The following is a 26,112-nucleotide window of genomic DNA, read 5'->3' as shown; positions in this document are numbered from 1 at the left end:
TGACGTCTTCCAGGAGCAACACTTGCACCATATGGATGTACAAGAACTATCAGATTGAATTGTTGCCCTTTAAATCAGAATGGGTATGAAGTTGAGCAAATATTTCTGCGTTAATAAAACATCACACATCCTAGTAAAGCAGCTTAATTTGTTTTACAGTTGATGGTGAGCAAAAGGAATTACAGTTCCCTCTGTCCCTAGTTCATCTTTTATATTGTTGGGATTTTCTTAAATCAGAAAGCATTTATGCTGGAAGCTTCACAGAAAACAGAACCCAGACCAGTAGCTTATAGGCACAGGAGTTTGTGTATGAATAGAGCAGAACTGCAGCCATGAGGATAAAAGTTACCACAACTATGCTGTGCCTCTCGCTAGCATGAGAAAGGAGTAGGCTGCAGTTGAAGCTGATGCTAGGCAGAAGCGGGGGGGAAAAGTAAAGCCAGGTTGTCAGGGCAAAGACAAGCATCTTTGTCTTTATCATCATTTGTTTCGAGGTGTGTTTCCAAATGCAAAGGAAACTGTAGAGGAGCCAGCTCTTTCACAGCTCCAGCGCAAAACCATGCCCTGGAAACTGCACTGAATACAGCTTGCTGGTTTTAGTACACATGGTGAACCTCCAGCTTTTCCTGAGGTTGAAATAGCTAAACCTCAGAGTTTGCCTTTCTCTGAGCAAGCTAAAGGCAGGCACCATTGCGGTAGACATCTGCTTTAAGATCACAGGAAGTTGTGTGTGAGATACACAGGGCAAATGTAAAGTCTGTAACACCACTTGCAGTCTGCTACTGACAAATTGGGCATCAAAAATCTATAGTCAGGTAGGCAAAACACGCAGGCAACACTATCTGGACTATTTAATAAGCACAATGCCAACTTTTTCGTGACAGATCTTTAAAATTGATACTAAAGCACAAACTCTGTTTCATTCTCAGCACTAGTAAAGGCTGCTGCTTTGCAATTCTCAGTTATTCTTTAATCTTAAAGTGCTCTCAGCATGGTTTTGTACACTGAAATAATGATCATAAATCCACGTTGTTACTGACTTGGAAGTCTGCCCTTGGGCTGGCACAAAAGGGAGCGCGGAGGTTCAGGGATGGTGATCTCTGCTGCTGCTTCAGGGATGGGACTTTGTCATGATGCAGGCCAGGACTCCTGTTATGCTCAGTGGATCTTAATGAAATAGTGATTTTAAAAGTAATGCCTGCACCCCAATATGTGATGATCCTTTTGGCAGCTCTTTGTCACCACAACGCTCCATTCTGGGGAATCGTGGTGTTCTGCAGTAGGAGGATCATGAGTGCAGCAACTTGGGAACCAGATCCCACCTCCAAACTATTCATTTACACTTATAAATATTTACTTAGGGAAACATAATGCTGTCCTGATGGATGTTCTTGTGGACTTCCTGACCAGGTAGTACCCAGGCTAGTCAGGATATTCCTAAAAGCTAAAAACTACTCCTCATTTTTTGCAGGAGGGAGTGTTTTGAAAGTTCTCTGTTGCGGGAGCAGCCTCTACAGCTTTGCTGGATTCCCTTAAACAACGCAGGGTATGGACTGACATCCTTGGCAGTGGCAGGTCTGAGTCATTTTAGCAAAAGCATCATCTTTCTGAAACCATTCGATTGCTATTACACTTAGTACTCATCTTAAGACAACCCAGGTAACACAGCCCGATTGTTTCTTTTTCATCTGCCTTAGTGCTTTTTGTGCAGGGTGTTTTCCTTAGGGCCTGGTTTTCCTAGAAGGAGTGCAATGTGGAAGACAGGACAAAGCACAGCAGTAGCTGATGGGGAGCGAGCAGCGAAAACCGCATCGTGCTGTCGGCTGGAGGATGGCTGCGTTGGCAAAAACCCCTTCGGTATGCCTTTAGTTAGCAAGTAATGTGGTAACAGCCGCTCTCTGTGTTCCCTGCGTTTTTAGTAGGGGGGCCGTTTGCTATTTCAGTGCCGTCGGTGTAATGGCAATAGCAGAGTAACTGTACACGCCAGGCGGGCAGCGGTGCGCGGCCGAGAGAGGAGCGGGTGGAGCCCCTCGCCACGGACCCTCCTGGCTCACTAACTTCCCAGCCGGGGGGCACTTTCACCCTGGCTGTACCCATCCTCCGCAGCGCCGGGGGGGCTGCAGAGCCCTGCGGTGAGCCCCGGGCAGGCGGCGGCTGCTGCCGGGGGGCTCCCGGTTACAGCTGGGCGGGGGGCGGAAACCGCCGCTTCCCCTGCAGCGGGGGAGCCCCGGCGGCGTGCCGGGGTTGCCGTGAGACCGAGAGCGGCTCCCGCCGGCGGCGGCGGCGGCACCAGCCGGGGGCGGCGGCTCTAGCGCTGCCTCCGCCGTGTCCCCTCCCCGCCGCCGCCGCGCACGGAGCCGCGCCCCGCGCAGCCAGGGCCGGCCCCGCACCGCCCGCGCCCCGCTACGGCCCCGCCCGCGGGCAGCGAGCGCCGGTACAGGTGCGGCGGGGAGCGGCGGGGCCGTGCGGGGAGCGCGGCCGGGGTGCGCGGGGTCCCTCCTGCCTGCTCCGGAGCGGCCGCTGCGCTTGCGGCGGGTTATCGCGAATAAAGGCGGAAACCGCGCAGGGAGCCTGAACTTGGTGCCCGCAGGAGTTCAGCGTGGTCTGGAGGAGCCCCGCTCCTGCCGCCGGAGGGTTCCCCGCGCCTGGCGTGCTCCGGTGCGGGCTGGCCGCGGGAGTCCCCGTCTCCTCGCAGGACCCCGCACCGATGCCGCGGGGAAAGGTAGGCCCGGTGCGCGCCTCGGAGGCGGCCGGGGCTGGGGTTTTGGAGGCTGAGAAGGGAACAAAGAAGCAGGGAGTGCTCGGGTGAACGCGTCTGCAGCGGCTCGGATCTCTTTGAATTGCAGGGAACTGGAACAAGCATCCCTGGTGGTGCCAGTCGGGTTCTGCTTGGGGGCGAGGGAATTTCCTCGCTGTGTGTGTGTGTGCAGGGAGACCCAGCCAGCCCCTGGCTTTCCCGGATTAGCAGCACTCCGGGAGCGTACTGAGGCAGTTGGCTTTGACCAAATACTTTCAACACCCTTCAGATTTAGGAGGGAAAATGGAGAGCTCCTATTGTTGCACTTCTTGAACCGCTTTGCCTTTTGTTCGCCTGGCTGCGCCTTCCCAGTGCCAGCCAAGAACAACTTTCCTCATAACTTCCGTTTTATAAATATGGGATGGCTGAAAGGAGTGCAGCACAGTGCTAAAAACAGCCGGGTGTATTCAGGTCAGGCATGGCTCAGACTGGCAGCAGTAACATGCTTGTATTTTTAAACCAGCTGATTCTACTCAGAGCACGTAGGTTTAATGGTGACTGTAGAACTGAGGAGCTCTGGGATGCTCTTGTGCAGGAGCACTGGCCTGGCACTTCATCTTGTTTCATCTGCACTGTTGGTTTAGATCTTAGTGTGAGCTGTGGTGGGCTCCACTTGGCTTAAAACCACCCAGGGGCACTTCTTTTGCTGTCAGCCTCGACTACCTGGGTTTACGTCTGCCACGTGGAGAAGTGTTTGCTGGGGTGAGGAGCCTGGTGTGCCGGGAGCTGGGTGAGCCGAGTTTATAGTTCATGCTGGGAGGGAGGGATGCGCCTGTGTGCAAGAGTAATTGGAGACAGTTTGACCCTGTGCACCAGTGTGATGGTCAGAAGCCAGCTGTTCCCAGCTGCGTGGCAAAGGAGGTTTTACAAGACTGGAAGCAGAATAGCCTGCTAATACCCCTCAAAAAAACTCTGCCCTCCCAATATGCACTTGCTCAAATACATAACAAGGAGGTGGAGCCTGGTGTCATCATGTGGCCAGAGGTGAAACCAGGGATGAAACCTCTTTTACATCATTGCAGGGAATCCAGGGGCAAGTGGAGGGAGCCTAGAGTAGGCTTTAAAAGTCAGGAGGCTTTGGTGCTGTGGGGAAGTGGAGAGATGGACAGAAAGGTGATGTGGCTTAGAAACTAACCCCTGTGGCGGCACCCTGGGTGGATGAACTGGCAAAAGATTTCAAGAGAAATGAGTGTTTGGAAAACCAGAGGAGGATGATGATGGACAAGAGGTTTGTTTGTGTAAGTGGACAAGCAATGCTGTATCATATAGAGATATGAAGCAGGAGAACGTGGTGAAGCATAGTGAAGATTAACACTTCAAGCCCAAGAGAGAGACAAAGGTTATGGACCTAAGTGGAATACAGGCTGGCTGTGTAGGGTTTGGAGGCTGCAGGGCTGTGCAGAAGAAGGCCCTTTGGGTCAGGCTGGGGGCAGTGGGCTGCTTCTGAGCTGGTTATCAACCACAGCCAGGATATGGGAGGAGAGGCCAAGTTCAGCTCTGCACAAAGGTAGTCTGCAGCAACACAGCACACCTACAGTCAGGAAACTTGGGCTGAAGAGGTGTAAGCTGTTGAAAGACAAGATTCAGAGTCAGGAAGGAAGGAAGAAAAGCTTGTGGTGCTCACAGAAACTGTGGAGGGCACAGGAGGCACTGCGGAATGTAGAGGATGAGGAATGAAATGCAGGAGGGGACAAGATTTTGAAGCTAGAAAGCTGCTGTTGGAGACTTTGACAAAAGGAATTTCAAGTCGGTGCAAAGAGCAGAAGACAGACAGCTCTTTATCTCACCCCACAGGCTCCAAATCAGTCTTTGTGCAGTTTTATGCAGCTGTCAAATCTCTGCAGGAGCTTTTCTTTCCATGCCACGTATTGCTTGGATCACTTTGCCAAACCCCTACAGTGGGCACCTGCAGACTGGTAGGGTGCTTGATTGCCTTGGGCTTTATTTGTGTCCCACCTTTAAGCTAACCTATAGCCCTCTCTCTTCTTCAACTCTTTGTCTGACCCTTTGATTTTAGATAAATAGGTGTTATTTATCACCAATATAATAGCTGCCTATGGAGAGGTGTTCCTCTCTCTGTCCCTGCAAGGAGTCTGTATGAGGTGTAACCTCCCTCTTGAGCTCCCTGAGGCAGTTGGTGGTGGCTGCAGTGGTGCAGGCAGGTTCCTTTCCCTGTTCTCAGCAGCAGTTAGTGGCCTGCCCAGAGCAGCACCTGAGCTGGGGTCCTGCAGCAGCACCCTCTTGGACTGGGCCCTGAGTTGTGGTGAGGATTTCACCACCTCTTCTTTTGCTTTCTGGTCCTTTTCTGTCCAAGTTTCTTGGCAAATGACTGTGAAGAGTTAATATTCACACTCTTGGCTGTCAGTCCCTTATCTGTACCCCTTTGGGCTGCACTGTGTGGTTGTTCCATCCTCTTCCCTCAGCCCAGGAATGAGGCTCTTCACCCCAGTGGATGACTGGGCTTGGGAAGGTGAGAAAACCTGAGTCATGTGTATTGTTAATAAAAGCGTTGCAAAAATTTCCATGGTCTCCCCAGCTCAGTCTTGCAACAAACAAGTGTGTGAGAAACTGCGTGCCCTAAACCACAGTGGGTTTGATATGGGACTACCCAGAGTGCTCTGTAAAGTGTGATTGTCTCTGTTGGGGGGACTGATAAAGCAAGGTTTTGTGTGTAATATACTGACATTTGCATACAGGGATTCTCTAAGGGTAAGTACATTGCTGTGTGCTTATTTTGAAGAAGATAATATTGAAATCTTAAAGTTATTTATTAGTAGTAGAATTATTACACAAAGCCACCCAGTGACTAACCAAAGCTCAAGGAAAGGAACAATCTGCAAAGCAGTTTTTCCCAAAGTAGTCACTGAGACATGCAATGATCAGACCTGTGCTAAGTTGTGTGGTTTTCATTCTTGTCTGCTACATGTATGTGCTTGAAACTGGAATGTGGCCCTTGCTATGAAAGAAACAGAAGTCAAGGGCTTCTTAATATTGTCTTAGAGACAGCAGGTACGGTTGCCAGATCATATATTTGATGAGAGATAGAATCATCGTGGAATCCCAGAATGGTTTGTGTTGGAAAGGACCTTGAGATCATCCAGTTCCAACCCCCTGCCACAGGCAGGGACACCTCACACTAGACCATGTTGCCCAAGCCCCTGTGTCCAACCTGGCCTTGAACACTGCCAGGGATGGGGCAGCCACAGCTTCTCTGGGCACCCTGTGCCAGCGCCTCAGCACCCTCATAGTAAAGGATTATCTTCCTAACATGTAATCTGAATCTCCCCTCTGGCAGGTTAAAGCCATTCCCCCCTGTCCTGGACTTTGTAAAAGTCCCTCTCCAGATTTCCTGCAGACCCCTTTTAGGTATTGGAAGGCTACTGGGCACTATATAAAGAAAGAAACCCTTGGCCATTTTTCTATCTCACTGTCATTGGCATTAAACCTTGTGTCATGGCAGTTTTTCACTGAGGAATTGTGAATATGCACCTTGGTGATGCCCGAGATGCATCTTGAGGTTACTAAAACCAGTGACGTTGTTCGCTGGTAGCAGCAATAAAGCTCAAACTGGTGCCAAAGGCAAGAGTGAGGTTGGATGCTTAAGGTTGACGTTAGTAATCACCTTTTCAGTGAGTACCATGACTAGGAAAATGTGTGTCCATATGTTGTCACATACATGTGTGCGTTACTGCACTCATGAATTCCTGAGGCTGCAGCAGGGGGAATGGTTTACCCCTGGAACAAGGGAACACATCAGAAGAAGAAGGTGGCCAGCCTTAGCAAGATTTGAGTTCTTCCTAGTAATCAGGATGAATAACCTTTGAGTTGATTCATAGGCTTCTTTATACATGCAGATTAAGTCCTTCATTAAGGCTAAGTCAAAGGGTCAGGGGTGGAAAATTAAAACCAAGACTCTCTTATGCCTTGAGTAGGTGTTCGTGGCCAAACCAACTGAATGGTCAAAGCAACTGTGGTCCTGAACAGTGTATCCCCTTGGGACAGGGAAGGAGACATGAACTTAAAAGCCCCAAAGACCTAGTTCTGCAAAATATGTAATGGCCTATTACTTGTCAGGACAAGTGAGGGCTTCACTTTGGCTCCAAGACACTAAAAAAAAGAAAGGAAAACCTGTTAGTTCTCTTGCTATCTATCCCTTAATGTTTCCTCATTTCAGTAACTTGTTTCTTTATGTTTTTCTTGTGTCTGTCTTTCCCTTCATCCTGTTTCCTAAATGCTGTTGCTGTCTGTCTTTTCTCTTGTCTTCGTTCCTTGAGCCTGCTCGAAACTTGGTCGAGGTTTCAGCACTGCGCTTGGCACTAGAGGAGACCGAGGGCTGCCCACGAACAATGACACCAGCCTATTGCTCTCCACTCATCTTCAGAGTGAGATTGTTTAACATTAAGATCCTGCTCCTACTCAACTTCTCCATTTGGGGTTTTCCCCAAAGCTTCCCAGAAGCAGAGGGTGCTTCCTGGAGCTGTGCTCACAGAGCACGATGCTTTCTGCAGCGCTGCCACCTCCCAGCGAAACCACTCGTATCCATCCTTCCTGCTGAGCTGCCACGTTCAAGGAAAACCCGTGTATGAGCTGGTCTGCTGTGCTGACGTCAGCCTGTGCAGGGGTTGTGCGCAGTCACCAGCTTGACCAGGATACACCCTGAGGACGTGGATGAACGATTATCTCCTGGTTTAAAAAACCTGATTGTAGAAGTGAGCTTAGCTGCCTCTAGAAATACAAATTGGATTGATTTAACTGATAGCATAAAGAAGGAGTATGTCTTTTCCTTTGCCACTGGCTTCAGCAATGACTTGTCAGTGTCAGAGCTTTAGGGAAGGTTCAGGAAAACACAGAGTAGGTTGAGATGCCTCCTGGGAGGGGAGGTGGGAATTGAAATAGGTTAGAAACACGCTGGGAGCAAGCTCAGTTAGAGGTCAAGGCTGGAGAGGGTATGTGTTATGTTTACTACAAGATAGAATAGAAGCTTTCTTTGGAAAAGTAGTATTTTAAATAAAAGGAGATGTAGAAATTGCTGCTTTTATAGAAAATACCTTATAGAAAAATCTCAAAATAAGATACCTTACTTTAGGAGAGGAGAGCCACAAATAAGGAGCCAGTGGGGACAGAGCCCATGGCACTGCTGTGAGGACAGCACAGTTTTGTCTGGGGAAGGAAGGTGGTACACAGTCAGCACAGATGAAGGCTGCCAGGCATCCTGTGTACACAATGAAGTTCAGGCTACACAATCATCAGGGTTTGTGGCCACTTAACTTATTACAAACCTAAATATAAACATAATTTTCTTAAAATGTGTTTTCTCTCAGTCACAGAGTTCTGGTTTAGATGTGAAATGCCCCTGCAGCCCCGCAGCATGAGACACCCTTTGCCGGTGCCTTTTCCCCTGTGAGCTTTCCCCTGTGAGCCTTTTCCCCTTTGATTCCTGCAACCAACGGGTCCACCATGGGCTCGCAGTGGAGGGTTTCACAAGGCTGGGCCTGGGCTTTCCTTACGTCCTTACGTGTTTCCTGCTCCCATGTCTTTTTTTCTTTGGGCACATTACTCATCCCTTTTGTGAAAGGTGAAAACTCTTCTGTATCCCAGATAAGAACGATGAGAAAAGTTCTTGGTTATCTTGTGTTGCTCTGGATGGCAAAATCTGCAGTCCCTACATCAATGCAGTGAGGAAAAATACTTTCCAATGACTTGCCTTTTATCCTAATGCTTTTAAAACACTTTTAGGCATGATCTTTTCAAAGCTATGCTGGGGGATTTCCACTCCCTTGCTGGTTTAAAGTGCTCGTGCTGTTGTTTTAACCACAAAGTTCATGCAGGCGTGCTCTCTCGCGCTCGCTCTCACATTTTCTCCCCATTGAGGACCAGCGACAGTTCTCAGGTACGGCTTTACCAAACCCTCTCTTGCTAATGCTGGCAGGAGCCTGATGTTGCTAGAATGGTTCCTCCTCTCTGCAGGGCTCCTCAGGGGTGGGCTGCGGCACATGGGGCTGCATGGGGTGAAGGCTGCAGCCCCTGGAACATCTCAGGGACAGAGTTCACCCCCTGAAGCAGCAAAGTGGTGCCGGGGTGTCATAGGGATGAGTGGTGGTGCCGAAATCCCTGTTGGTGCTTGGGAAGGTGGTAAAACACCCAGGTATCGCTGCAGAAGTTATGGGAACGAAGTTATTCTCAAGCTGGAGTTTTCCATCTTCCTATAACAATATTGTGTTGATTAGATGTAGGGAGATTTCGTGATGCTGAAAAATTCATTAATTCATGATTAGGACATGCAGGGAAAAGAGTAGATGTAGAAGATAAGCCTGTAAAATCAAAGCTACCTCAGCACCAGACACACTCCATTAGTTGTTAGAGTGTGTTTTAAAAACTGTTTTAAGATGCTATCTGTGTTATAATCTATGCCTTAAAAAACCAATGAATCTCAAAGGGGATTTATTGTAATGCTTGACTGGAACTCTATGCAAAGGAAACCCCACTGTCTTACTCCACTTTGTGAAAATTTGCCTATGGAGATTAGCAAACTGATGCTTGCTTAGTGAGGTTTTACTGTGCTTTGAGAATAAGGTAATACCAGAGTTTGAATTGGATAATATTTTCTATATACAAAAGAAAACACATTTGTTCTGCTGCCCTCTGCAGCAATATCCCCTGCGGGGCATCAGGCGCGTATCCAAGAGGAAATTATTGCTGTCAGAAATATTCTCTCCTGGGTGTAAGCTGGTCACTGCACCGTGGTTTATATGTGATTAGGACAACAGCAGAGCAGCTCCTGAGGCTTCAGGTGAAGCAGGAGCGAGCCCTGAGTGTCACTGATGGGTTTGTGTTGGTGCAATAGGGGATCCTTTCCCTCTGGGCTGGGGGACACAACCGATGCCGCCAGGGTCCTTCTCCCCCATGGGGACTCTGCATTTTGTTGCTGTATCCCTTCCTGGGTTGGAAGGGATAAAAATGATCCCTTAGTGATATCATTTGTCATCATCTGCTGTTTTCCATGTAGTCTGCTCTGTTTTAAATAGATATTTCGAAGCGTATAGACGTTTTTAGACACACTTTAGCAGGCTTTGTTACCTGTTCTGTTCTGTCTGTTAGAAGTTGGGGCATAATTTCTTATCCCAAAACCACAGTGTGTTTGTGAAGGTCCTTATATTAGTAGTAAACCATATAACTGTTATTTTGAGTTAGAAATACTGGAGGCAGCTAACCTACCTCGTTTAAAAGGCAGCTTGGAGAGGGTCATTTTAATGCAAGGCATGTTCCCCTCCACCGTGTTTCTGCCTCTCACCTCCCAGTGAAGTGAATTGATCTTAGACCTCTAAAATTCACAGCACTTTCCCCACCGTGACTAAGGCTCCCAGTTCTGATGTACCATAAAAGGTAGAATATTTCCAGAAGGAGGGACAGGGTATCTTCTAAGACTTGTCCCTAACAAGTGCCTTAGGGCAAAGCAATAGAGCTGGACTAGAGCTAGGAGCACAGGGACATAGGTGTGTCATTTTTTTCAAGGTATCATGGAAACATGCTAAGTAAGGAAGGGATCATAGTGCTTGTTACTGAGCAATACCCCAATCCTGGAGGGTAGCTGAGCATTACCCTCCCCTCACACAGTGAACCTGGCAGAAGCTGTGCTCCCAGCCTGTTTGCTGGGCAGCAAGACCAAGGACCCTGTCTTTTCGTCCGCATGCGATGACCAAATCTGTGATAACAACTCACATATTTGCCCTCCTCAGTCTAAAAGATGGGGTAGCATTCAGTGCCTGTGCCTCGGGTCTGCTGTCCTGGAGGTGCTGCAGCCTGCTGTGGTGGTGCTCTTATAGCTCAGGGGTAATGCGTGGACCTTTCCAGGGGCTTGGCTGCACGTGAGAGAAAACAGGAAAAACATACTCTCTTTAAAAAGAGTGATTACATTACAAGGATGGTTCTCCCTGTGTGCAGCCTGTTTTCATGGCTAAAAGAATGTAATCTGGCCACCATATTTCAATGTGATGTCAGCATTGAACACCACTTCTCTCCATTCTGACTGCTGGTGGCATGGACAGGCAGCAGCACTGCTGGGGGGGACCTGTCTGAACACGGCTTTTAAAATACTAATGTGATTTTATATTATAGCAAGCCATGCCCATGCTGGTTTTTCTCTTTATTATCCTGTTCTGCTCATGCCTTGCTCAGTTTCTGAGCAGTAAGATGTGATAAGTGTGGAGCAATGTTCTTGGTGTGGTGTTTGGTGTGGGGGCAGTTAAAGCAGCACAGACAACATATAAGAAAGTTTATTTTTGTTATGACAATTCTCCACCTTGGATTATCCCCAGGGAGGCTGAAGCATCTCTGAACAACACTGTAATGGAAAGAGTTGTTCCAGAAGCGTGGAAATGGGAGGAAGCTGCAGCTGGGAGCAATTTGTACTGCACTGCCATTGAGCTCCCACTCTTTGGTAGCTGTCTATAGGACTTGGGCTTAGCTTCTAGTGATTCATGCTACTCTTCTATGCATGGTCAGAATTAATTCTATTTATTTCAGTATATGGAAATCCGTATTTTTTTTACATGTAGATTTTCAGTGCCCACAGATTGGTTTCTCTGTGTGTGCTGTTGCAGTGAAGTGGCAATGAAAATCCCTTTCCCGCATGTGTTGTGCATCTGCCACAAGAGGATCCTTATGCAGCATGAGCCTGCCAATCTCTAATGCTTCAAAAACAGCATTACAGCTCACACACGTGCTGAAAAATTGCAGTGTATGCAAAGAAAGGAGCTTTCCCATTGCTGTTAGCTGTGAAGAGGCAGAAGTGAAAGCAGATTGTCTCCTATGTGGGCCAGGCATTAGCGTAAGCAGGAAATTGATTCAGTTAACCATTGGTGTGCTCTTGCTGTCACAAAAAAGTACTTTTTCCCCTGATGGTTTCCCTTTGGTTTCAGTTCAGAGAGCACAGGCACTGGAAGCTGAGTCATAGAATCACAGCGTGGTTTGGGTCGGAAAGGACATAAAGCTCATCCAGTTCCACGGGCAGGGACACCTCACACTAGAACAGAGGTTTCTGTTCTTGCCTTTCACCTGAAGTGCTCTTTGTGGTGCCCTGAGGTGCCCACTGCCGTGCAACATGGTCCTGAGTGAGGCTGGGGTGGAGAAGGTGCTTTCATGGAGATACTGAGAGTATCTTCAGGAATGGGATATGGGTTGGGTGTGTCATGAAGGAGATAAAGGCTCTCGTTTCAGTAAGGGAGTTGGAAGGTGCACCACAGCAGAGCACTCCTCGCAGGAACAAATGTGGTTGCAGGAATGAATGTGGTTGAATGAGCAGCGAGAGCTCTGAAGGAGTTTCCGGATGGGATTTTGGACTGGTGGCTGTGTTTCTTCTTGATGTATCCCATAACTTTGTTGCCTAAAACATCTCTAACATTGTTCACCCCGGCTGGAAGTACTTGTGGAGTTAAGGTAGACCCTTAAGAGGTAAGACATGGCTTTTTGTGTGTGTTTTTACACAGTGCGGCATTGACATGCTAAACCATACCATCAGATGATGCAAGTCCTGGAGGGCAACAGGACTCAGGGAAGTGGATGCCATGTAAATGGGAGAGAGGAAGGAGACATGTCTGGGGGTTCTCACTGGCTGACTACAGGCTGAGTTCATAGGAACCTGGTGCCATAGGCAGCCTTTGCTGTGGAAGGTAACGGTGACAGCTCTCCCTTTGCCTCTGGGACAGCAGCAGGCTCTGCTGCTGGCCTCTGCCACCGAGGCAGCCCAGGCACGAGGCTGTTAATCTCTCAGGCTGATTTTAGCATCTCTGGTTGACATGAGGAAAATATAATTGCTCCCCATTAAGCATCAGAGAACCAGGAACCCTGTTTTCAGAGGAGAAAATGAGTGACCGGGACACTCATCTCTGGTGTGAAGCTGTTCATTTGGAGGGATTAAACTGTATTATCGCAAACACCAGTTGCAATAATAAGTCTTTATGCCTGGAATATGATCAGGGCTTGTATTCCTATGGGTTACTGATGTTAGATGATCAGTTGTGCTGGAGCAAGTCTGACATTCAGCCTGATGGAGAGCAGGGAGGCTCTCATAAGCTGGGCAAGCGTACAACCATGAACAAGGGTGCTGAGTTGCAGTAGCACATAAATGTTTGCTGTGAATGAGGCTGGTTAAGTGCTTTGGCTTGTTTTTGAATGGGGTATTTTATCTGTCCACAGGATTTCCTCGCCCAGTATGGAATATTAAAGCAGAAAGGAAAACGGATGATGCTTTCTGAAGCCTAAGGCAGTCTGTGGCAGTGCTCGAGCTGTGTGTAGCACAGTAGTAATTGCTGCTTTCATGGGCCAGGAATCCACTGCAGCAGGGAGGTAGGCAGTGTGTCAGTACTTGGCAGACTGCTTCATGCCAGCCTTAAGGTTACTAATGGTGATGTGCTGACCCTGCTTCCCTACGAAAGCAGCAGATCCTCCCAGTGACCTTACAGGAGCTAAGTCGGAGCTCTTGGGGAGGTGTTGATGGGAGTAAGAGTGATTCAAGTGACTGACATGGTGAGTGATGCACACAGAGGAGAAACAGCATCCCACAGCACAGCTACAGAGCTGAGCACTTCCCCCGTGAAACCACCTGAGAGCTTTGGTGCTTTCGTACACATCCTGTAAGGAACAAATGTCTTCTGAAGGCAAAGCTGCAAGAAACAAAAAGCAGAGTGGCTCTGGGTCTTGAGCTACCTGCAAACAAAAGCCCCAAACTACTGTGGGATTGCGGGACCAGTGACACATCTCAAGGTTTGTGACTTAGGCTGGAAAAATGTGTTTCTTTTCCTATGAGAACATTAACGTTGCATTCCTGTGCTGTGTGTGAGCTTTGGTAGCTTGAGAGGAAAACTTCTGATTGCAATCTTGCTTTTCTTTTTTGTTTTCCACCCTTTTTTTCCGGCAGGATTAACAGAGTTGAGAACTTGCACAGAACTAAGTGAAACTTTGAAAAAAAGAGGGTTAGAGTTTCCTGCTATAAATGAGGAAAAAGGAAGATGTCAAGTTAAGAGGCTTGGATTCCTGTAACACCTAAACTGAAGGTAAAATCCTCTTGCTGCCTTTTTGTATGCTCCTTGCTGTGAACCACAAAACTGTGCCCTGCTTGAACCACTGCAGTGAACTCATGAGGTTCACTGAAGTTCCTGTGGATGGGCTCAGTGTTAAGTGTAGACTTTCCTGGTGGATTAGGGCCAAGACTTGGCCTCTACTTTCCCAACCGTGCCTGTGACTCTTGGAAGTGTTTTGAGATAAGAGCTGCTGCAGGAAAATGTGAACCCATGAAAATCTCTGTTCTACAGACTAATAGTCAGACTGTGAGACTCTTCCAAAGAAGTGTGCTATGATGCTTGTCGTGTCACCACTGCTCTCTTGTTCTTCCATAGCTGGTGCCTCATTTCCCTCTGAAACCTGTCGCACCCTGCTGCAGATGACACCCCCCTGCTGCAACCGGTAGCTACGGTGCGTGGTGAATGCTGGAAGGGATTCCTCCTGCGCCTGGTTCCCAGTGCAGCTCTCATGGCCTGCGACGAACCCGCTGCTCTCTCGGGCATCCTCACACGCCAGAACTCCACCAGCGCTGTCTCCCTGGACTTCCAGCCTGATGCTGACTACAAGTTTGTGGAAGCCTTGGAAGACCGGTACAAGTGCGCCTACTGCCACCTCGTCCTTTGCAACCCCCACCAGACGGGGTGCGGGCACCGCTTTTGCCAGCAGTGCATCCTTGCTTTGAGGTCAGTGCAAACTCCTCCCGCAGCCACAAGCTCCCCTTCCTCAAAAGAAGGCAATTCCTTCTACAGATCAGCAATGAGTGCCATAGATAACAGTACTGATCTGATAAAACACTGAAGGAGTCAGGGGAAGACTCTGTTGAACTCAACACCTGTGTGCTTAAAAGTGTCTTTAAAGACCTTACCCGCAATACTTTGGCAACCACAGGGAAGTCGGAGTAAAGCAGTTGTTGCTGTAAGCTTAAGCTCTATCCTGTGAGGTGCTGTTTCAATCTGTAAGACTAGCATTGTGCCATTCACACGAATTTGTGGCATTTACATCTCACAGTGTCAGCACCGGTGGTTAGATTAAGCGATTTTCATCTGCTTCTCTATAATTTGTTTGATTTTAGAGGAGTTCTAAAAGTGATGGCAGTATTGCCTGATACCAAAGTCAGGTCACAAGGCTGCTGGCATCCATCTGCTTGGGATTTAGCTGCAGGTACAAATGAGTTTACCCGACAGCCCTGTCTGGGAATGCATTATGTACTGCTTGGTGTACCCGAGGGCAGGATTTGGCCATGAAGGCCGCAGAGGAGCCAGTTTGTGTGGATGAATGTCGCCATTTATCTTTTATATGCTTCATGTTTGCTGCTTTCCCTCCCTGAGCTGCCTCCCCTTCACACTGCCTCAGGAATTGTTTTCCCATCTCTTATTGTAGGACTTGTGGAAGCCTTTTAAGACAGGAGCCATTAGATCTCCTATTAGCGGTGTAGCAAGGCTTGCGCCAGGCAAAGACTGGTTTAACACACACGATGGGACTTTCCCCAGATATGACCTGATGGCCAGAGAGTGACAAAGTCCTCTTAACTAAAACCCATCTTATTAGCACTCACAGGACAAACTTTGCTTTCTGTTATATATCCACTGTTGCAGCTTAATGCCCTCTCAGTGCTATGGGCAGAATTTGGCTGCATAGTTGCCAGACTAAAGTGATTTTGAAGCCCTTTTTTTGGGTTTTATGGTATCCAGTATTGACTTCTGCCAGAGTCAGATTCTAGCATGGCTCAATGTGGTTAAATAAATCACATTTTCTGTGGGATAACGCAACTCTTCTGTTGATCTAGAGAACTGAACGCAGTACCCACCTGTCCTGTCGACAAAGAGACAATAAAAATGCATGAGGTAAGTGGCTGTAGTTTTACTTCAGCAGCCAACATCTGCATGGCAAAGGCAAGACAGCTGAGGACAAGGTGGCTTTTAGTCTGTTAGACCTTGGGGCAGAGCAGCTTTGGTCTCTGAACTGATGCTAAGGGAAGCAGTCTGTTCAGTGGTGCTCTCCCAGAAAGGAAGTGTGGGTTTAAAGGTAAAGCTTCATTTTACACCTCATGCTCTGAAGCTATTTCAATTTAGTCTTCTGTATTTCCAGGAGAGTGCTGAAGAGTTTCACAAAGCTTTAAATCTTCCCTAGTCATCAGATGTCTTGTTTAGTGGAGAGTTTAGCGACTTGCCTTTTTAATGCCCCATCTTACTGCATTATCTTGTCTTTATTTTCACTTGGTTATAATTTGCTGCCTTAACTATTGCCATTGTATCTCCTTAAACCTGAAGACTTAATTTACTTGTGGGTAACTTTTTAGAGGAAAAGATGAGTTCACACTTCTAATTTTGCAAGGTACTGATCCATCATTATCCATAATAATAATGATGGATCAGTAGCTTGCAAAATAATAATAATTATTTAAAAAAAAACAGATTCATTTTTCCTTATTTCTGTGCCAAGGCTTGAAAGTATGCTACATCCTTCGTCCTGCCAGAATGAATTTTCCAATGAAATCAAATGTCTCCTTCCTCTCTCTCCTGCTCCTGACAGGAAGCTGTAATCACACCATCCACATGAGTTTTGGTTTTCATTCACTGTCTTCCACTTGGTGCAAGCTTTGACGGCAGCAGCACACCAGTGAGCAGCTTTTAGAAGGGAGATCTCTAACTAAGACTGAAAGTTTGCTCTGGGGGCTTAATCTGCTTCTGCACACACAGCTGGGAACAGTGCTGTTTCCCAGAGCCTAGAGAAGGGATAGCTCAGCAGCATCGCCATCCCAAAGGCACGCTGCACCGCTTGCGTGTTGGAGGAGCGTGCACAGAGCTGGTCTGGCCTTTGGGGCCCATTAGCTCTGGCTGCTTTCTTCTCGATACAGGCAGGCTCTGGCAGTGGTTTTATAGCTCCTGAGCTATTCATCCTGCTGGCTGTGGGATGAATCAGCATTTGTGGAATAACTATCTGGTGAAAAACCCTCTTATTAGAAAATCCATATATGTGTTAATTTCTATTTTTAGTATACATTTTCAATATGCATCATCAAGAATCATACAGTCACAGAGCCTACACTTGTGTCCTTAAAAGATTTATTGTGATGGTTTGCTTTTTACACATGACTGCATGTGAAGGCTGCTTTGCTTCCTTTACAGGTATTCAAAGACAACTGCTGTAAAAGAGAAGTTCTCAACTTGCACGTGTTCTGCAAAAACATTCCTAACTGCAACTCAAAAATCATGCTGGGACGGTACCAGGTTAGTCTGATCCAAGCTGGAAACCTTTGATTTTCATGCAAACTCTGTGTATTTATGAAAACCTAAATTCCAGGGATTGTCTTCAGACTTCAGTTATTGTAGCAATGTGGTTTAAGTACAAAGGTTATAACTCAGCTACACACTGTAAGTAACAAATGTTAAGCTCAAAATACTATGGCTTGTTCTAGATTTGCCTTAGGTTATTTGTTTAATAAGAACCATTTGCCTTATGTGGCTTTAGCTTATCTACAGTAGCTCTACATATCTTCTGTATGCCTAGGCACCACGCGATGGTTGATTCAAGAGAACTTGCCAGGACTGACTGTGCATTTGGGCCTTTTTCAGCGTTTTAATTGAATGAAAAGTGAAAGTCAAACAAAGGAGTCTCCAAATTTTCACATTTGCTTTAGTTTTGAGGTTGGAAAAGAAGAAAGTTTATGGAGGAAAGAGCATTTGGAGTTTCGTATGTTACCAAACTGCCGACTGTCTCTGTGGGTCTGTTGGAGACGTGATGAAATTCTTTGGGGTTTAATTTGCTGTTGCACGTTGCAGGAGCATCTTCAGCAGTGTTTGTTTGAAAGCGTGCCATGCACTAATGATGGATGTTGTGACCAAATTCTTCGGAAAGACTTGGAAGAGCACTTGAGCCAGCACTGTAAATTTCGAGAAGAAATGTGTCAGTACTGTAACAAATACGTGGTGTTGGTTAACATCAAGGTAAGACTGTAAAGCATTCCCTGGGAATCCATAGCAGGTGTTTCCTCTTCATGTTGTTGAGTGAAAAGTTGCCAGCATCACAATGGGACTTAACTCCTGAAGCAAAATTTGGCTGAGAAGCTGAAGGGAAAGTATAATAAATGTGCTTTAAGTAATACCAATTACTGTTGCTCTCTTATGAACAACAGTATGATATAGAATCATGGAATGGTTTGGGTTGGAAAGGACCTTAAGATCATTTAGTTCCAACCCTCTGCCATGGGCAGGGACACCTCACACTAGAGCATGTCACCCAAGGCTCTGTCCAACCTGGCCTTGAACACTGCCAGGGATGGGGCATTTACCACTTCTCTGGGCACCCTGTGTCAGCACCTCACCACCCTCACAGTGGTGCTTGCACCTTGCACATGCTTGCATATGGGGCTTGCACCTGTATTGTTTGGGATTACCTTTTGCATAGCTTCCTCTGTGTACATTACTTTACAAAAATGCAACCCATTGCCTTGTTTTGTTTCTTTTTCTCCAGAATCATGAGAAAAATGACTGTCCTGATTATCCTGTGCCTTGTCTCCACAACTGTTCCCAAACAATTCTGAAAAAGGAGGTACTATTATTATTTTCCTATACTGTGATTCAGCAGATCACACACATTTATGAAAGCTGAAACGTTGCAGACCCCATTGGCAGTTCCAATAACTAACGTTCCAATAAAACTTCATTGCTCTAAGTATTTTCTTTGTTTAGTCCTAAAAGGGATATATGTCTCATCTTAGAAGTGAGCTATTTGCTTACTGCAAACTATTGGCATTTTGCAGCGTGGAATAATATCTGGCTTGCTTATTGGTTCAGAACATTCATTTTCCTCTTCAAATGATCAGTGTCATGACATTGGCCTTTATTCACCCTGTATGCAGGCATTCAGGCTTTATCAGTGCAGCAAATTACTTCTTAATGTTTCTTTCCTAACCAGTTTCTTTGTTCGTACCTGCAGACTGAAAAGCACCACACTGTGTGTCCCGAGGTGGAAGTGGACTGCCCATATAAGCAGTATGGCTGTCTCGTAAAGGTACCGGTTTATACATCTTTGTACTGGGACTGGAATTTGTCTCCCAAACCATTCAGAGCAATTAACCAAAGTAACCATTTCTTGTTCTTTCACAACCATTTCTAGTCCTGGCTCAGTGCTGTACTAGAGAATCAGGTCTGCCATTCCCTCACTGTCAAAGCACAAAGGAGACATTTTAAATGCTTGATCAGTAAATATTTTACTAACAGCTTCACAAATCTGCATATCTTATTATTTTGTTCTTTGACTCCCACCTCTGCCTCACTCAGGTTAAAAGAGGGAAACTTGCTGAACATGAGAACAGTGCCCTGAGGGAGCACATACTGCAGATTTTAGACAAGAACTCCCAGTTGGAAGAGCAGGTAAGTCGTATTTAACGAGCGCTTCTTGGAGGTTCCTGGCTGGTTGGAGGATGATTCTGCATTTGTTGCCTGGTTTAGCTCAGCTACATTTTAAAAGACTGTTTTTGTCATCTTTGCACACCTCAGGAGTCAGAATAAGCTCTTCTAGTCAAGTCAGTCAATTAGATGGAAACCTCTCTGCGCCCAGGCACGTATATTCTCCACCAAGCACAGTGGGAGGCTCATTGCCATCGCTTACCTCATTTTATTTCAGTCTTTGCTTACAGTGGATACGAGGTTTGGAGAGGAAGCATTTTAAAGTTTCAGTGGCCAGTCAGATTGCTCCGAAAAGGAGCATTTAGATGGCCAAGTCACCCCCTCTATAGCGGCAGCACAGAGTAGTGCAGAGCCAGTTGCAAGCACTTCCCACTCAGCATCATTTCTGAGGCCCCCAGCAGGTGACACTGGGTGTACACCCAATCCTACTAAGGTGAATGCATCCAAACTGATGGGTGACTTACTCTTTTGCTTGTTTATGCTAAAAATAAGTGCCCTAAAGTGCTACAACTTGATTTTGGAGTTAGTATCCTTCACTGACTCATCTCTTTTACTGGTTAGACCTCAGTAGAGAAAAAACAATAATAAATATATATACACACATAGAAACACACATGCACATGTGTGCATGTATTATTCTACTATAGAGCCAAATGGCTCATTGTGATGGGGATAAGGGGCATGAGTCTCTTTGCGCCTGTTGCCACACAGATCTATTAAAGAGTATGATCTCATGTGCAGTTCTTGCCAGTGCTTATCCATAAGCTGTGAATTAGACTAGTGCTTTATCTAGCTACCTTAGAGGCTTTGCATTGTAAACTCTTCCACTTTCTCCTATATAGTTACATATGTCTCAATTTGATTGTTGTATGTTTTGGTGTGCCTTAACATTTTCACTCTGTTCTTTCCATCCGATAGATAACTGACCTGTATAAGAGCCTGGAATGTAAAGAGATTAAAATCCAGCAGCTAGCGGAGGCCATTAAAAAGTGTGAGCAAGAATTCAGGCAGTTTACACAACTGCTTGGTAAAAATAGCAACTTGATGGTAAGCACACAGGTGAGACGTTAGTTTTATCTATTTTGCCAATTGCTTTCTTGCATCCTGCAATATGTTTCTCCAGTAATAGCCGTCATTAATAGCAGGGCAGTAACAAATCTCCCAGACACTTCCCAAGCCCTTCTTGTTGTCATGTTGTTTCTTCATGGTAACTAATAAAGAAGTTTAGAGATCTGATCTGGGCAAAAAGGACTGTATAAATCCTCCTGGTCAGATCCCCATAGCAAATATGCAGGTGTAACTGTGCATCAGTTGCATGAAGTGATGCAGTGCGAATGGGTCTGAATAAGGGATGACTTCTCAGCCAGTAAATGTGCTGAATTAATCATGGAGGAGCACTGGGATACATTCCTAAGCCAGCAGAGCACTTGGAACACATTGTATAGTTGATACTGCTGACATGCTAAAGGCTTCTTTACCTTGTTTTAAATGAAATGGCTGATCTTGTGGATGCCTCTTGTCTCTGCCTCCCACTCTCTTCCAATGGCATGAACTGGGAAGGCTCTGGCAAGTCACCTGGATAAATCTGCACGCCTGGAGTCGCAAGTGAAACAGCTAATACAGACGGCAAACCAGCAGCAAAGTAAATTAGACTTGCAACCTCTGTTTGACATGATTGAAAATGTAAAACAGAAGATTGCCCTGATGGAGACATACGATCAGCGCTTGGGTATGTTGGGACTTTCCATCCTTTTCTGTGGACTTTTCCATCCACAGGTGTGGGGGTTTTGCTGATTTACTGGCTAACTAGAGGCTCTGGTGCTACGGTCAGTCAATTGCAGCTCTTCTTCTTGCTTTCTAAGACCAAACCATGGTGGTGTGTGCTGTGTGCCCCCGAATTCCTGTGGCACTGCAGGGGCAGAGAGCTGGCCTTGGTGAGGCTGGTGCCCTGTGATGGAGGCAGTCATGCTATTCATATTCAGGCATTAAATCTGGTTTGTAGTTACTGGTTTTCCGTGTTCAACTACCGGCTGCAATTACATTTTTAAGAAGTTTACAACTGTAGTAACACTAGTTCACAGCCTGTACTCAGCTTGAGTAGCTCACTTTCACAGAATCATAGAATTACAGAATAGCTTGGGTTGGAAGCAATGAGCAGGGACATCTTCACCTAGATCAAGGTTGCCCAGAACCACATCCAGCCTGGCCTGGAATGTCTCCAGGAATGGGGCATCCACCACCTCTCTGGGCAGCCTGTGCCGGTGTTTCACCACCCTCATTGTAAAGACTTTTTTCCGCACGTCCAGCCTGAATCTCTCTCTTTTAGTTTAAACCCATCACCCCTCGTCCTTTCACAACAGGCCCTGCTGAAAAGTCTCTCCCCGTATTTCCTATAGGCCCCTTTTAAGAACTGAAAGGCCACAACAAGGTCTCCCTGGAGCCTTCTCTTCTCCAGGCTGAACAACCCCAGCTCTCCCAGCTGTTCCTTATAGCAGAGGTGCTCCAGCCTTCTGATCATTTCTGTATCCCTCCTCTGGATCCTCTCCAGCAGGTCCATGTCTCTCCTGTACTGAGGACTCCAGAGCTGGATGCAGTACTCCAGAGTAGAGGGGCAAAATCACCTCCCTTGACCTGCTGGCCACACTCCTTTGGATGCAGCCCAAGATACAACTGGCCCCTGGCCTGCAAGCGCACCCTGCCGGGTCATGTTCAACCTTCCATCCACCAGAACCTCCAGGTCCTTCTCCTCAGGGCTACTCTCAATCCCTCCATCTCCCAGCCGACATTGATACCAGGGGCTGCCCCGACCTGGGTGCAAGACCCTGCACTTGGCCCCGTTGAACCTCATGACGTTCACATGGACCCCCTCTTGAGCCTGTCTGAGTCCCACTGGATAGCGATAGCTTGGGTCCAGTTGCTCTTAGTATCCAGTGCTCTGACAGTTTTAGTTTACTAAACATTTCTCTCTTCCTCCCCTAGTTGTTTTGGAAGGCCAGTCCAGCAAACACGACCTCCAGATCAACATACACAAAGCACAGCTCAATAAAAACGAAGAACGCTTTAAGCTTTTGGAAGGCACGTGCTACAATGGGAAATTAATCTGGAAAATCACAGACTACAAGATGAAGAAAAAGGAAGCAGTGGAAGGCCGAGTCCTCTCCATATTCAGCCAGCCCTTCTACACCAGCCGCTGCGGGTACCGGCTGTGTGCGAGAGCCTACCTGAACGGGGATGGCTCAGGGAAGGGAACGCACGTCTCCCTCTACTTTGTAGTGATGAGAGGGGAGTTTGATTCCCTGCTGCTGTGGCCTTTCAAGCAAAAAGTCACACTTATGCTTTTGGACCAAAGTGGGAAAAAAAATCACATCGTGGAAGTCTTTAGAGCTGACCCCAACAGCAGCAGTTTCAAAAGGCCGGATGGAGAAATGAATATTGCCTCCGGATGCCCACGCTTCGTGCCACACGCGGTCCTGGAGAACACAAAGAACACCTACATCAGAGATGACACTCTCTTTCTGAAAGTGGTTGTGGATTTAACTGATCTGGAGGAATTGTGAAAAGCGTGCCTAATCAGCGTGACTGCTTTAATCATTAAGGAATGCTTTCTTGGTGACCACCAGCCATGCAATAGTGAATTGCCACTAGTCAAGCTACTGATAATGTTTTGAGGCTTTTGGACTGCATAAAAGACAATAAATTGCAAAGCATCGGGCTTCCCTTTTATAACCCTTTTTTCCAGACTGCATTTTCCAGGCAGCTGGAAATCCAGTTTGATGCAACATGCATTCAATCCACTCTCGACCCAGTCCAAGCTGGGGGGAATCCCATCACTAGACTGGCATTTGGAGGTGAAACTCCTCCAGTAAGCTCCGTGGAACCCAAGCAGGCCTGTGGGCTCCCATGCCTCACACAGAACTCAAGCCATACCCAAGCATGCAACTGCATCTCACCTGTCTGAAATGGAAGCATTTCAGCATCAGCACATTTGAATCAAAGTACCTTGATCCCTCCATCTCCTGGATTTTTGAAGCAGGGATCTTGCATCTTTTTTTGTTTTGGTTTTTTTTCCAGAAAGCCCAGAGGAAGATGCCAATGCCCCTTACTTTTCTAGCCTGGTATCTCAGCTGTATACAATACTTCCAGCTCACAATACCTTTGTTATGTCCTTTCCATTCCTGCCTAGTGCCTTGGGACTGATTTCCACTGGTGGTAAACATTCACTGTCCCCACTGAAGTCAAAAGAAGTTGCGGGTGCTTCTCACCTCTCAGGACATGGCCAGAAGCAGGGTCCTCTGCCAGCTTGCCAGCTGGGCAAAGAGGGGCAAAACTCCTGTACTTTTGCTCCCACATCTGCACAAAAGAGATGTTTTCTGGCCTACCAGCTCTACAAAAGGCAGGAAAAGCTTTGGATATCTGCTTGGGAAAAAGCCCACATAACATGCGCTATTTCACTCTGCTAGGAATTCAGATGTTTGGGAAAGAAGGGAGAAAATGGATTAGAAGTGAGGTTGCTGTAAGAACCCCATTCTTACAGGTTGGGCAGCTGTAGTGTTACTTAAAGGGTGAGACAGCCACTGAGTAACAACTGATGACTGTGAAGCATGTCTGAAGATATTAAGTTTTATTCCAGGTTCCTTCCATACTGCAAGGGAATGTGCGCATTGTGTGGGATTTATTGGAGACACGCTAAACCCACCAACATCAGGCACTGAGGAACAAGTGATAACGAGTACACGTGCCTTTTTAAAGCCTTTTGGGTGCCTGCAAGAGGGATGTAATTTTGCACACTCGGTCATTTTGTTGTTGCAAGTGACAGAACGTTGTGTCTCTCATCTCTCACAAATCAGGTAGTGAAACACCCCAGCATTATCCATTGCTCCTGCAGTCCACTGGCAGAGCAAACCAGGAGCTTGTCAAGAGACAGCAAGAAATCAAGCTGGGGTTCAGAGTACCAGTAAACTAGGCAGGATAAACATCAACACAGGGCACAGACTGCGAGGTATGAGGTAGGAAATTCAAGAGGGCAAATGTGGCGAAACCAAAAATCCCTCCTTTCTCTGAGGGATGTTGATCACTGAAATATGATTTGGGGATTGATAGCAAGAGGAAGGCACAATACCGTACATTTTGTAACTGCAATCTTACTGCTAGACATTGACTTTTCCACATGGTTTCTAGGACACAATTCAGGCACAGATGTGTTTGAATTCAGGGGCAGGTTGGTTATCTGTACCTCACAGTGGGTTAGCACATCAGAAATCTTTGGTTTGATCTACATGTTCTTTATGTTGTACAGTGTCAGGACGTACTGGGCCACCACAGGGCTTTCCGTGTTCCCACAGACAGAGGGTAAGGAATGGATTTTATTCCTCTTGTACCGCTGTGACTGACTTTGAGTCATTTGGGCTGTACAACAGAGACAATCAGGCCTCATGTCCCTAACGCTTCATTACAGAAAGAGCAAGCTTGATTTGAAAATGGTGTGGCATTCTAGGACATCAATCCTGAGCCTTGGACGTGGACTTCATGTCGATTATTACTTGAATATTTGGCATGTAGCTTTCAAAGTGGCACAACTTGCAGAATAACCACTAAAAACAAACGTATCGCCCGTTTTTCCTGGGACTCTCCAGTACGTTGAGTGTAAAATAAGAAAGCGATAAAGAACTTGGACAGTTGAGGGAGGCAAGATGGAAGGGATTTGGTCTGTATGCTGGCACATTCCCAGCCCTCTCTGCCTCCACCACCCCAAGCGTAAAATGGGGATAATACCACCTGCAGAAGTTAGGGCTATTTAAATGTTTGTGGAGAATTTTGAGCATGGAAAGAGCTATGTATTATTATAGCTCCACTTCTAATAGTTAGAGTCGGTGATGGCATAGTGACGTGGATAAGTGTTAAGTGTGTTCCTGGACAGGTTTTGGAAGCATGTTTGGTTTTAGCCAGTCCGTACTGCAATCCTCCTCCACCCACCAGCTGGGTTTAGGGTTTTGCCACAAATATTCCTTTTCAAATTTTGAAGCACAAACTCTTCATCCTGGGTGATGGAAACATCCCTTCTGAAATATTGCCTGTTTTATAAAGAGTTAGGTGAGAAAACGGGATTTTTTAAAGCCAGCCTTCTTTAAATTTGTTCTTTTTATTACAACAATTGAGAGATTTATGTTAAAATTTCCAGTGGGTTTTTTTGGGTTTTTTTACTACTTGTAAACCAAATTTTAAATTTTATCCCATTGCTAATAAGGAAACCAATGTTGTGTAGCATGAACTGTCAGGAAGAGTTTTGATGTTGCATGAAAAACACCAACAAACTTTCCAATCCTATTGTACTGGGTAAGTAACCAAGAGAGCGCAGGGTATTTCTGCATCAGCACACAGTCTGTTTCTAATGTATTTATGGACAGTTTGTAGTTGTTTGAATCTCTTGCTACAATACAGGCATTTTTCTAGCCAAATGTCATCACTGTACACATAAACTAATGTAAGAATAAAGAATTTTACCATCCTTCTGGAGTGCTTGTGACATATATTCCTTCTCACAGGATAGAATCACAGGAACAACCAGGTTGGAAAAGACAACTTTAAGATCGTCAAGTCCAACCTTTACCCAAGGACTCTAAACACTAAACTCATAAATTAAAAGCACTGAATGGACCAAATAGATGAAATAAGAGAATTTTATCGCTTAACTCAAACCAGACACATAGAAGACAGTATGGACCAACATCACACTCTTGCCATGTCCCTTTTCCCCATACTTTTGGATGGATTTAAGCAGGCTTTTTAGAAGGATGTGGAATACCGGATATTTGTTTACAATCAAAACCAATGGACACTGCTTTAGGT

The 26,112-nt window shown here is 46.4% G+C and overlaps 1 protein-coding gene across 3 annotated transcripts; it reads left to right on the top strand.

Moving 5' to 3' along the window:
• The first annotated feature begins 2,202 nt into the window (after positions 1–2,202).
• TRAF5 (TNF receptor associated factor 5) lies at positions 2,203–25,771 on the top strand. Of its 3 annotated transcripts, none has more exons than XM_030500211.1 (13): positions 2,203–2,722; positions 12,992–13,558; positions 13,713–13,848; positions 14,191–14,538; positions 15,642–15,699; positions 16,984–17,085; positions 17,638–17,802; positions 18,329–18,406; positions 18,794–18,868; positions 19,138–19,230; positions 20,185–20,325; positions 20,827–20,995; positions 22,246–25,771. In XM_030500211.1, exons 4-13 carry the CDS (start codon positions 14,324–14,326, stop codon positions 22,821–22,823), a joined length of 1,674 nt encoding a protein of 557 aa, XP_030356071.1. In that variant the 5' UTR covers positions 2,203–2,722; positions 12,992–13,558; positions 13,713–13,848; positions 14,191–14,323; the 3' UTR covers positions 22,824–25,771. The 3 variants fall into 3 exon arrangements, with proteins under 3 accessions (XP_030356071.1, XP_030356072.1, XP_030356073.1); XM_030500212.1 differs by having other exon boundaries at positions 2,225–2,440; XM_030500213.1 differs by having other exon boundaries at positions 2,236–2,722; positions 12,992–13,141.
• The last annotated feature ends 341 nt before the right edge of the window (positions 25,772–26,112 follow it).

This window comes from Strigops habroptila, chromosome 10 (assembly GCF_004027225.2).
Source record: "Strigops habroptila isolate Jane chromosome 10, bStrHab1.2.pri, whole genome shotgun sequence".
Lineage (NCBI taxonomy): Eukaryota > Metazoa > Chordata > Aves > Psittaciformes > Psittacidae > Strigops > Strigops habroptila.
Note: the sequence above shows the minus strand (reverse complement) of the source record. Positions and strands in the feature narration are given on the sequence as shown.